Raw genomic sequence first — 12683 nt, 5'->3', positions numbered from 1 at the left:
ACGTTCTTAATGGCCAAACCGATGTTTGCACTATCATAATTAAAAGTTTAGCGTGTCATTGTTGATGTCTGCATTAATTGGTCATCTTTATGATGAAGATAAAGGAAAAGGTTCCACTGAAGTGGAATTGGCGTTAATGTGCGCAAGCTAGATTTAAATTAATTATCTGACAAATGCAATTCGTACAGATATTTACGTCTTTTATTAAAGAATCAAATGCTACTCCATCTAACCCACTTCCCCTTTTGATTTAATCACGTTCACTTGCTTGTGGAATTTGTATGTGAGCCAGATCAGAAAGATTGATGAGAATCATCTTGACCAGCACACACCAATCAATATCCATGCAGCAATGGTTTATGGACCAGAAAAGTGACCATGTTTTTCTCTAAAACAATACCTATTTAAGTACTAAAGTAAACCATAAAAGGCTAGTTAAATGAAGAAGTAGTAGAAGAGAACAAGGGGTACTTGTAAACACAGTGAGAATTAATGAAATAAATAAAAACATATATATATTAGCAACTCCCAGTAGTGGGATATGCATTAATTTTGCTTTTTGTTGCAGAAAAATACACGCTTAAATGGAAAGGTGACCTAGAAAGGTCTCCATAGACTTAGACAAATAATATTTATAGTTCTCTCCTCTCTCTGATGGTGGAAATTAAGGTCATGAGCACTCATAACCAGAACAAAGAGGGACATTGGACATTGTTTTCTATTTTGTTCAGCACAGTTTCTTTACTGTTACTTCGTTTGTGAAGGTGTTAAACTACAGATCTTTGGCTCTTACGGCAGGATAGGGTCATTTTCTCAATTAAGATCCAAGGACAGGGTCCACCACGTTCAATTATGTACTGTTCTTATGGACAGAATCTTGTATCTTCCCAAGATTGACAGCACCTGGGCACTATCAAACTCAAAATTACGCTTAAATTAACAAGATACTTTTTCGGTTGTTGCTAGATAATTAATCTGTATAAATATTTCTGTTATGGCTGCATGCTGCACTTCGCAGCAGCTCTTTATGTAACTTTCCCTCTCCATTCTGGGATTTCTGCTTCTTAAATATATTATGTCCCTCGACTTAAAAGAAGAAAAAAAAGGTTGATCTTTCTAAATCTTCAGTCTGTCTCAATAGAAATATTCCGATTCCAACTGAAGTAAAGTACATTCTTTTTTAAGCCCAAAAATGTTACTATGATTCAAGGACGACATTCTCACAAGTTTGAACTCCTGTTTCATCCAATTGCAGACAAACCTTAAATACTGCCCTTAAAAGGGCATGTAACCGCATCCCAGGAATTTGATTTTTGAACTGCATGTCCCAAGTTATGGGCAATCTTTTAAGGCTCAAGAGTCAAGCTTTGAATATATTTTCTTCACCAAAAATGGGTTCCCTATCTACATACAGTCCACTAATCTGATAAAATGGGGGCTTGTCTTAGTGGGTGAACACAAAAAGGAATGCATTGTTCCAACGTCACGAATCACTCAAAAAGAAAAAAGTTCTGGCAAATCTGGCTCCACGGCTTATTTATTTCATCAGCAAATCCCACTAGAACCATTGTTTTTGTCCCTTGCACTGTACAAAACAACTTCTCAACAGTGCTCTTCAGATCCTACAAGGCCCCTCGATCATTTCCCAGTTGGCAAAACTGAGTGTATATTCTGGCAAAGAATCTATCCACGTGTTTTAAACGCACTGAAAGAGCCACTGTTTGGGTTGTTGCTCCCCATACCATCAGATGCGATTCAAAATGTAAAAAGACCTCCAATTATTTTTTTTATAGTAATTGAGGAAGAATGTTACTAATTATACTGGAGATCAAACGATCCGCTACCTAATGCTGATTCTGCACTCAGAATTATTCTACATTGAAGAAAAATGATCTTGAGCCCAATTAACCGATCACAAATGACGTTGATGTTGGGTGCCAAATTTATTTCTTATTCTAACACTATTATAAGGAAAGTTCAAGTTTTCAAGACCCCATTGTTTATATTTTAATGGAGAAATTAGAATAAGCTAGTTCCTTAATGGCAGAACCACTTGGTTAACGCTCAGCTTAGCTATGTTTTGATTCCTATTTATGGAGAAGATGTACTTATATCCAAGCTATATTTTGAATTTTAAGATTAGCACTTACTTTTTATAACCTTTTTTTTTTAAATCAACTATTATTTTAACATTATTTAATTTAATTTTTAACATTAAAAAAAACCTAATATAATACAACACATTATGAAGTCTTTATTTTTTTTTATTTACATAAATATCTGAATCAATTTACACATATTACAACTAATTTTATAATTCATCAAATATCCTTAAATCCAGTAAATATATAAAATATTACGAGATGACAAACGTGCATGATAAATTTCGAACCGAGTGGGCATGAAGCTTTTATCCTGAGACTGGACAGGGAGGGGTAGCTTCATCCATGGGCTTTTCTAAAAAGAAAACTTTACGGTGTTATATAACATCAATTAAATATACAGTAATAGTAAAATATATGTAGTGTTAATGTCATTAATTACCACTATTTACTAATTGATGTGACATCTATATAAGACAATAAAGAAAATAAAATGGTATATAGAGCACCGAGTTTCTTTTCTTTCTTTTGATAAATAGAGCGTCGGTCTTCGCTTGTAGTAAATTAGAATGATGAAAAGATTCAGAATTTTCAAACAGCACTGTTCTAATGATTCTGTCATCGTAATTCGTGTGGAAAAAAACCTCTAAATTAAACCAAATGCAACTTATTATTTTGATTATTGAAATTGTGTTTGAGAATATTATAATGATTGTTTTTTAATTTATGAATATATTAAAATAATATTTTTTATTTTAAAAAATTATTTTTAATATTAGTATATTAAAATATTCTAAAAATATTAAAAAATATTAATTTGAAGCAAAAAAATAAAAAAATTTTAAATTTTTTCAAAAATATTTTAAAATATAAAAATAAATAGATTTAATTCAAAATATTAAAAAAATATTTTAAAAAAAAATATTTTAAATTTTAAAATATTAAAATATTTTTTTTTAATTTAATCTAATCATAGACGAGTTATCTATAACTGGTGCATTTATGAGAATTAATTCTTTTACTCCCAATTTCTCTGTGTGTGTAGAATATAAGCATTAAAAATTAAGAGTAATGCTATATAAAAGTTTGTTTTTAAATTATTTTCTTTAAAGAAATAATTAATAACTCAATACCCGAATTTATGAGCTCAATTCCTCATTTATATAATCAACCAGACAAAAATATCATATCTTCTTTTATTTTTTATAATGAAAATGGATGAGATTCTAATTAATAATGCTTAATTAGATTTAGTCCATGTAAGCTACATTTGTGTAATCTCAATCTTAAAAAGATTTTTAATTTCTCATGTTATATATTGAGGGGATTCAACTAAGGGAGTTCTAAAGCATGAGATTAATGTGAGCGTATTTTAGTACATAGATTAGATAGAATAATGTGAGTTTAGAACATGAGATAAATGAGATTGTGCGTACATTAATGTACAGATTACATAAAATAATAAGCATATATAATTTAATATTTCTTGTTTGATAATTAAGATTGATTTTCTCTGTACTGATTCTTCCACTATACAATAAAAATATTTGAAGTAGTTAGATATAATACTGTTAGATTTAATTATTTGTTGTATTTGATATTTTGTCGGCCTGCTTTTTTACCGATCAATTCCTTCATCTATTGATATTTAGGGTTACTGATAATTTTTCCAGGTACTACATTAATTGATTTTAATATTGTTAAGTGTGTGTATATATATATATATATAATTTGTTGATGTTAAAAATAAAAAAAATTATAATTAATTTTACTATATTTTCAATTAAAAAATATTTTTTAAAAACATCATTAGCCTCAATATATCAAACACGCAAGTGCATATTTATTTCTTTTTATACAAATGCCCATTATTTTTACGTTTGCATAGACTGAAAACTTATTTAATTTTTATTTTCCAATTTTCACTTCTAGCTACCTAACTTAAGTGTGCAAGAAAAGATTGCCATGGTGTCCATGAATACTAACCAACAACCTCACTTCATTCCCCCCTACGTTTCTCTCTTTCTATATATATAAACCTCCCTAATCCCTCTCACACCCTCTAAGGGCCTCTTCTCTCCTTCTTCTTCTTCCTATCTTTCTCTCAACAATTCCTTTCCATTTTGAAAGAAGAAAATGGTGAAGTTTTCAAAGGAGCTTGAAGCTCAACTAATCCCAGAATGGAAGGACGCCTTTGTAAACTACTGGCAACTCAAAAAACAGATAAAGAAGATCAAACTCTCACAAAAATCCGCACATCCCCACCGTGTTCTTGATCATGAATATGGTCTCTCGATTTTTGATCCCATTCGCTCCCTCGCCAATAATATATCCAGCAAGCTCTTCCACTCTGAAACCATGACCGAAATCATTCAGGTACTTGTCAACTTAACATATACATACATGCATGTATATGAACACACATGTATATCATGTGCACATTGATGTGTGTATTATTCATGTCTTAACGTGAAATCTTCCATCTTCATTTGGGTGAAGTTGGGTACATAAATAGTTAAGATGGGCTTTTGGCCATCAATTGGCTTTCCCGGTACGTTCACAAACCGAGAAATCGGAGTATTTCGATTAGATTTTTGTTTTTGTTTCATGGGGCTAATATTATGGCGCAATTTGTTGTTATTATCGAGCGATTAATTTTTAAAATGTTTTTGTTTAAAATAATATTAAAATAATATAATTTTTTATTTTTTAAAATTTATTTTTAATACCAACATATTAAAAACAACTTAAAATTACAAAAAAAAAAATCAAATTTTTTCAGAGCAGCGTGGAATCAATTTTACACCCATAAAGTATCAGGTTTTCGGATGTGTAGATACATGCGCCGATACATAAATTACTCCACCTTTCGGTTTTCATCATTTTTGGGTATATATCCTCGGTTTTTGTTCCTCTTCCTCTTTCAGCCTATGCTGACGCACCATCGTACCAGAAAATAATCGCTTTCTCTACAAAACTCCAGGTGGTTTTTGGTTTTATTTAGGGTATTTTTGCTGTTCTCTTATTTTAAGAGTTCCCTGTAGTCGACACCCAACGTTGAATGAATGGGTCAGGCATCTTTATTGCAGCATCTGTCGCCGTTCTTTTGAAGTCACAAATCTATTGTTTTACATATGTAAAAGTCACAATTCTCTCCACTAATTAATTAAATATGTAATTAATTTCTCTAGCTACTGCATAAGTGGAAGCTCTTCTTTTCCTCAAACCTCCACTAAAAACTGGTAATGATGGTACATGGGACTCGAGGAAATGTTGTTATAGTCCAGCAAGTGAGGCTTCTTTTTGTATTATTTTTTTCATCTAGCAAGAGTCTTCCCATTCTCTCACGAAATCAAGGAAACGGTTATACAGGGTGCTCAATGTCACGATATTATTGTGAATAACATAGAGAAGAACAGGCCGGACTCCGATAAAAATATAAAACTAAAAGAAAAGGTTCAGCAAAAGGCAATCAAGGAGGTTGTTTAGTATATATTTTTCGTTGGTTAATTACAGGTAAGGAGCAAGAGCATGGAGGATGGTGATGAAGAAGTGTACCAAACTGAGCTTGTTCAATTGTTCTCAGAAGAAGATGAGGTATATATTAAATAGTCGCATGACCTCAGAACGCTATAAAGCACTTGTTACTTACTAGGTTTTACTTTTTTTTTTAAAAAAAAGTGGATTAATTTTACTAATATGTTTTATGATGTTCCTTACAATTATGAGGGGGAGAGACACATTTAGAGCTCTTGATTTCTTTGTCTTTGTATTTTTGCACTTCATATTTTAGGTGAGGGTGTTTTTCGAGGGATTGGATGAGGAGCTAAATAAAGTGAACCAGTTTTACAAGACCAAAGAGAGTGAGTTTCTTGAAAGAGGAGAGATTCTGAACAAGCAGCTAGAGATTTTGCTGGACCTCAAACGGATCCTCAACGAACGCCGCCGTAAGCCGAACGCCGGGGTTCTTTCTCGTTCTTGGTCATCCTCACCTCGGAACTCTGATTTTTCTGGTTAGGGCTTCCTTTTCTTCTCTTAACATAAAATCAGTAATTTTATATATATAGAGAATGATTTAATTACAGGACTACATGATGCATTTTATCATGGACCAATAATAAGTGAAGTGTTCTTGATTTAAGAGTTTGTCAATATTTCTATTTTGTACATTCCTTAATGTTTTGAATTTTAATTTATGAGAGTTTTAATAGTAAACTAGTTTCATTAATAATATATTAATTATTATAAAAATAAACATAAAATCAGTAATTACATAGGAACAATTGATTATGGTTTTATTTATTCTTGTTTGGTTTTAAGTGATGAGAACACATATAACAGGAACGTATTAAACTAAAACAATGGTTGTAAGATGTCATGCCATGATGTGATTGATTTCAGAAAGAGATGTGTTGATTCTAGCTAGTTGTCTTACGTGGAATCTTTGAATTTTTTGTCAAATGTTTCTATGATGCTGATTGTCGTATGGCGTCCGTATCCATCTATATACACAGTGCAAATTGAAAAAAAATCCCATTTCATGCTCATGGAATATGTAGAAAAAACGTACAAATTCCTTTCGAATGTTGTTATTCTATTTTGAATTTTCCTTGATCCAAAATATATCTACGTTTCTGATAATTAATTAGTTACTGTTCTTAATTACAATTTGGTTCTTGGAGGGTATGAGACCACACAGCAGGAATATATCTCTTGTTTAATTCACGATTGTCAAATTAACTACGGTCCGTAGAACACCTTTCCAGAGATGAGAAGAGAGGGAGTCATCTAATACTAGGGTATTGATTATTGTTTTTTTATTTTAAAAACGTTTTTAAAAAAATTAATTTTTTATATTTTTTTACTTTAAATTAAATTTTTTTGATGTTTTCAGATCATTTTAATGTGCTGATGTTAAAAATATTTTTAAAAAAATAAAAAAAATATTATTTTAATGTATTTCCGAGTGAAAATCACACTTACAAACATGTTCTAGTAATTAATGCATTAAAACAAAAGCTAAAAATTAATGAAGATTGTTAAAAAGAAATCTGGCAAGACTCAATTAGAACACACGAAAGAAGAGAAAATATTGGATGAAAAAAAATAATTAGCGTGTTGTAGTCGCATGTTTTCTGATGATAATCTTGTGCACGGAATATCATATCAGATGTCTTGTTTCTAAAAAGAGAGATTTTATTGATGTTTGATGCTTAGCGAATCTAGTTTGATAGGAGTAGATAGATAGAAATGTTGTTCATGCGGAAAGCTTTGATGGATAGAAATGCTGAAAGACCGACAGTGATATAAGATAAGAGGACAGCAGTTTTCTTGCTGTCCATGAGATGAGAAATTGGTGTCCCTAATCTTATCAGCCCAGCATCGATCTAGCTACGACCCATCACATCTTCACAAATTTAATTCAGTTTCGTAAAATTTCAATACTCATTAGACCGTTTACACACGAAGTTGAATCTCTAACTTCTAGGCTTTTCATACAAGAGAGAGTGACAAGACGATAAGCAAATATATATATATATATATAGTACGTGTTTCTGATATTGCAATCATGCATGCAGAGAGTGCAACTGAATCAAATGAGATCTCAACAGATTCACAAACTGATGAAATCATCGCAGCACTAGAGAAAAATGGTATCAATTTCATCAATTCGGCGACAAGAACGAAAACAAAGAAAGGGAAACATAAGATGGCAATGAGGATTGACATTCCGGCGACGACACCAACACGAACAATCACAGCCGTAACATCGATGTTGTGGGAAGATTTGGTCAATAATCCTAAAAAAGAAGGTGCTGGTGATTTCATTAATAGAAAGAAGATCCAGTGTGCTGAGAAGATGATTAGAGGTGCATTTGTGGAGCTCTATAGAGGCCTTGGTCTGCTTAAAACGTACAGGTTAATTCCTACTCCAATATGTATTCCTGACCAAATCAAGTATTGGCGCCGCTGCTAAAATCCTTCAATTGATTATATTTATAAAATCTCAATTATTAAAATACGCTCGGAGAGAGAGACTTGCAACTTCTGAGGATTTTTGTATCATGAAATATCTTAATATATATGTTTGCCTATTCTTGGCAGCTCATTGAATATGGTGGCCTTCACGAAAATATTGAAGAAATTCGACAAGGTAAGGTGGTTCTATCTCAGCTTTTTCAGTATACATGTTGGCACTATGATTGGTAATGGAAGGAAGAAATCGAAATATATTTTCCATTAGTTGGTTATAATTTTATCTGAAAAATTATAATAATCAAAATCAACTAAACAGGGTAGAGCCCTATACAAAATCATCCCTGCAAGGAAACCGCGAGGATGTACACACATCGATCGATCGGTTCAGTTTCAGAAATTAAGAATATTTGTATCATGTGAAAGCAAACCTTTTCTAACTTCGAGTTGGAGACAATAACATCAATATATATATGTTCCTCACATGAAGAATGTGAGACCGAACAAACATCCCAACCTAGAATCAAACACGACCAATCTCTTTGTGAAGAATTAAGGTAGCGGGCAGGACTTCCAAGTCATTTTTCAAGTATTCTTATGTATTTATTAGTGATGCAATTTTAAGATTTTCCTACTCTACATGTCATTTGCATAAACTTCGTTTGGTGTTTATAGAATTAAAACTGGGATATTGTATACATAAACAGGTATCCAATCAGCAGGCATCGGCAAGTTACTTGAAAGTAGTGAAGAGATCCCACTTTATTAGCTCCGATAAGGTAATAAGATGCCTTGTTGTGCGTATGGTGCTCTTACATCCTTTGATCGATTGCACGTGATCATGCTTTGGTCCCTAATTCTTCTACCACTAGCAAATGTCTGTCCATATCAAAATTAATGTCTGTGCCATCTTGTGGTTAGCTGATCTCCACAATTATGTTATTTGCATTTTGTTTACTGGTTTTAATTAATTACATTTGGAGAGTGGGATTAATGGTTTTCTAATAGGCATTATGGGTGATAATATATTTTGTTGATAAGATTGTTAGGCTAATGGATGATGTGGAGTCCATATTCACAAAGCACTTCGCCAACAATGACAGGAAAAAGGCTATGAAGTTCCTGAGACCCCAGAGACAAAGAGAGTCTCACATGGTCACTTTTTTTGTTGGTAACTAGTCTTTCCCTCTCCCTTCCTCTCTTATACTGGATCGTTAATGTTTAAGAACAATATTCATCACTATACGTTTAATTTAGTGCATTTGGCAAAGAAATATGGAGAAAAATTCATTTCTCCTGAGGTAGTGGTAAATGAGAAGAGAATAGCCCCTAAGGGTTAATACAAGTTGTGAGATTTGACTTTGGATACGCAATGGTTTTGGGCTCAGGTTATATCCTTGGCTTTTTTAGCGTGTGTGTGTGTGTGTGTGTGTGTGTGTGTCAGTCTAAGCATTCTCTTCCATGATTGGTCCGACTAATCACACTGCATGATATAAACGGAACAAGATTATGTAACATCTCTGCTTTCTTTCAACTAATGACAGAAACATCACCTTCTGTACTGGACAAGAAAGAGTGCTGGCCACTAATCCCATTAGTAGAATTAACCCTCATCCATGCTTGTTAGTGCATTTAGAATTGGACTCGCGAACCAGGGATGCTGGTGGTTTCAGGAAAATTCTGCTTGTGTTCATCAACTGAAGTTGTCCCTTTGTGTTTTTGCTGATTGCAGGATTATTTACTGGCTGTTTTGTATCACTGTTCAGTGTATACGCAATCTTGGCTCACTTATCTGGTATTTTTAGGCCAAATTCTGAAAGATCATATGTGGAAACTGTCTACCCTGTTTTCAGGTGACTTTATAAACATTATCTTTAATCCACCTAGTAATTCTTCACATATATTGTCTACATGATTTTCAACTTAAAATTTGCAGATCGATTTGACCAAAAAAAATCATAAATTATGTACTAATGTTGCAATTAGCAGTCCATTTACTCTAGAATCTTTTTAACAAAAAAATGTTTGGCAAAGAATTGGAAGCACTTGTTATGTTTCAATGGACTAGGTGACTAAAACGGCATTCCTTTTAACTGGATTGACAAGAACTGAAGGGTTTATTAAGTAGGAGAATGCAAATTGCAAGCAACAACGCAATTGATGAACCAAATGTGATCTTATGCAGTGTCTTTGCCTTGTTAAGTTTGCACTTGTTTATGTATGGGTGCAACCTCCTCATGTGGAAGGGAACAAGGATCAACTACAACTTCATTTTTGAATTCCAACCCAGCACAGCCCTCAAGTACAGAGACGCCTTTCTCATTTGCACCACCTTCATGACCTCGGTGGTTGCGGCAATGGTAATCCATCTTCTCTTAAGGGCTAGCGGTTTTTCGCCAAACCATGTTGATGCCATTCCTGGGATTCTCCTCCTGGTAAGTGTTACTGGTTCCTGTTTTAAGTTTTCCTACTAGTCTGTATGCACCAGCATTGAATGTTTGCACAAGTAGAAATCATTTTCCTTTGAAGGTCATCAGACCTGTAATTGGATGTGATACCAAACTAGAGATTGATGCGGATGTCCGAACACATTTTTCAGATTTTTGTTTTCGTGCTCATCTGCCCATTTGACATCTTCTATCGTCCAACACGTTATTGCTTCGTCCGTATTATAAGAAACACTGTCTGCTCTCCATTTTACAAGGTATGCTTGCTTACTTATTTTGTTGAACATTATAAGAACTTTTCAGTGTAATAACACAAAATTCTGTTTTTTGGTTTGCTTGATTGGAACACCATATATGCAGGTTTTGATGGTCGACTTTTTCATGGCAGACCAACTTACTAGCCAGGTGATTTCTCTTGTTAGCATATAACTTACTGCTAGAAGCCTTCTATATTTTCTTCTCTCTTTGTTTCTATTAGTTTGCAGCCTGGATAATCCTCGTTTTGATTTTCATACAGATTCCATTAATGAGGCACATGGAATCCACAGCTTGTTACTTTCTAGCTGGGAGTTTCAAGACTCATAGATATGAAACCTGCAATTCCGGAAGGCTATACAGGGAGCTTGCTTATGTAATTTCATTTTTGCCTTACTATTGGCGTGCTATGCAGGTATAATATATACCCCTTAACAACATTGCACTTTTTTTGCTCCAATTAACACATTTTTTATTGGATAATGAAAAATCATTTAATTTTTAGTCACTCATAGCCAACTTTCTTTATGGCTCCAATTAATACATTTTTCTTGTTAATGAAAGTGTGCAAGAAGATGGTTTGATGAAAGTGACCTGAACCATTTGGCTAACATGGGGAAGTACGTTTCTGCCATGGTGGCAGCCGGTGCGAGGATTACTTACTCTACGCAGAAGAACCACCTATGGTTAGGTATAGTCCTGGTTACTTCTGTGTTTGCTACCTTATATCAATTGTACTGGGATTTTGTTAAGGACTGGGGACTTCTCAACTCTAAATCCAAGAATCTGTGGCTAAGAGATGATTTGATTCTAAAGAACAAAAGCGTCTATTACATGTCCATCGTGAGTTCTCCCTCCATTTAAATCCTCCATGTCCTTCCTGTCAAAAGTTTAAATATGGAAGTTCTTAACAGATTGAGAAATTGAATTGCAGGCCCTGAACATAGTTCTTAGAGTTGCTTGGGTGGAGACTGTCATGGGGTTCCGCTTCAATAATGAGGTTGAGTCACGTATGTTAGATTTTTTCTTGGCTTCTTTGGAGGTAATTCGACGTGGCCATTGGAATTTTTACAGGTACCTTTTATTTCAACCTGAAATAACTTAGGAATGTTGATGACAAGAACTTTGTGATCTATAGAGACGAAAATTTCCGATCTTCTAATATTCGTCAGAATGTCTCGAAACAGGTTGGAGAATGAACATCTGAATAATGTTGGAAAGTTCAGGGCAGTGAAGGCAGTTCCGCTGCCATTCCGTGAGACTGATTCTGATGGCTGAGATGTTCTTCCATCAAAATGTATAGAGTTCCCTTGCAAGTTCATTCCAGGTGAAGTCCCTGGAAGGCGGACATAATTACATAAATGGGCCATATTCAGTACTTCTTCTGTTGACATATATGGAATCCGCATCTTATAAGAAAATGCGCGAGTATCCTTGTCATTCTGCACAGATCCAATTGATTCTGCGATTGTAAAGCTCCGAGTGTAATGAAGAAAGCGAACATCAAGTTTACTTTGTATTATCTTGTACAATATTTGGGAATTCTAACTTCGATTGGATTATATGAATGAAACTACCAAAAATTTTCGTTTCCTGTGGTAATGACTCGGAGAACATCAATTGGTAGCTACAAAATCCACATTACTCCTGGTACGTTTTAAGTAGAAATTTTGAAAAATTTCGCTGCCCTTTCAATGAAAATTTTGCATGATATAACAAATAGTTGGGTTGAGTTGAATGAAGTGGATGTTAGAGAACTTTGTGAACTCATCTAAAAGTTAAGTTTTTTTTAAAAAAATAATTTTCTAATAGATAACTAAATGGTTTCAAGTTCGAATCTCACCACCACCCACTTAACAATTTAAATTTTTGAATTGATAGCTATTAATTGAGAGAGCATGTT

At 33.5% G+C, this 12683-nt stretch overlaps 1 protein-coding gene across 2 annotated transcripts; it reads left to right on the top strand.

Annotated features, from left to right (window-relative positions):
• The first annotated feature begins 4149 nt into the window (after positions 1–4149).
• Positions 4150–12374, top strand: LOC133696302 (phosphate transporter PHO1). 2 transcript variants are annotated; one of them, XM_062118455.1, is made up of 15 exons: positions 4150–4478; positions 5619–5699; positions 5896–6115; positions 7715–8021; positions 8208–8256; positions 8786–8857; positions 9120–9249; positions 9811–9931; positions 10264–10513; positions 10678–10782; positions 10886–10930; positions 11043–11195; positions 11345–11623; positions 11715–11854; positions 11968–12374. In XM_062118455.1, exons 1-15 carry the CDS (start codon positions 4239–4241, stop codon positions 12056–12058), a joined length of 2283 nt encoding a protein of 760 aa, XP_061974439.1. In that variant the 5' UTR covers positions 4150–4238; the 3' UTR covers positions 12059–12374. The 2 variants fall into 2 exon arrangements, with proteins under 2 accessions (XP_061974439.1, XP_061974438.1); XM_062118454.1 differs by having other exon boundaries at positions 4151–4478; positions 7682–8021.
• The last annotated feature ends 309 nt before the right edge of the window (positions 12375–12683 follow it).

The sequence above is a fragment of the Populus nigra genome, chromosome 6 (genome assembly GCF_951802175.1).
Source record: "Populus nigra chromosome 6, ddPopNigr1.1, whole genome shotgun sequence".
NCBI lineage: Eukaryota > Viridiplantae > Streptophyta > Magnoliopsida > Malpighiales > Salicaceae > Populus > Populus nigra.
The sequence above is the reverse complement of the archived record's forward strand: the minus strand, read 5'-3'. Positions and strand labels throughout refer to the sequence as shown.

Bases quoted from the DNA above. Each gene is read 5' to 3' on its own strand.
- LOC133696302 (XM_062118454.1), top strand. From the start codon at position 4,239: ATGGTGAAGTTTTCAAAGGAGCTTGAAGCTCAACTAATCCCAGAATGG. The intron at 4,479-5,618 runs GTACTTGTCAAC...GGTTAATTACAG, and splicing joins CCATGACCGAAATCATTCAG to GTAAGGAGCAAGAGCATGGA. The intron at 9,250-9,810 runs GTAACTAGTCTT...TGCTGATTGCAG, and splicing joins CATGGTCACTTTTTTTGTTG to GATTATTTACTGGCTGTTTT.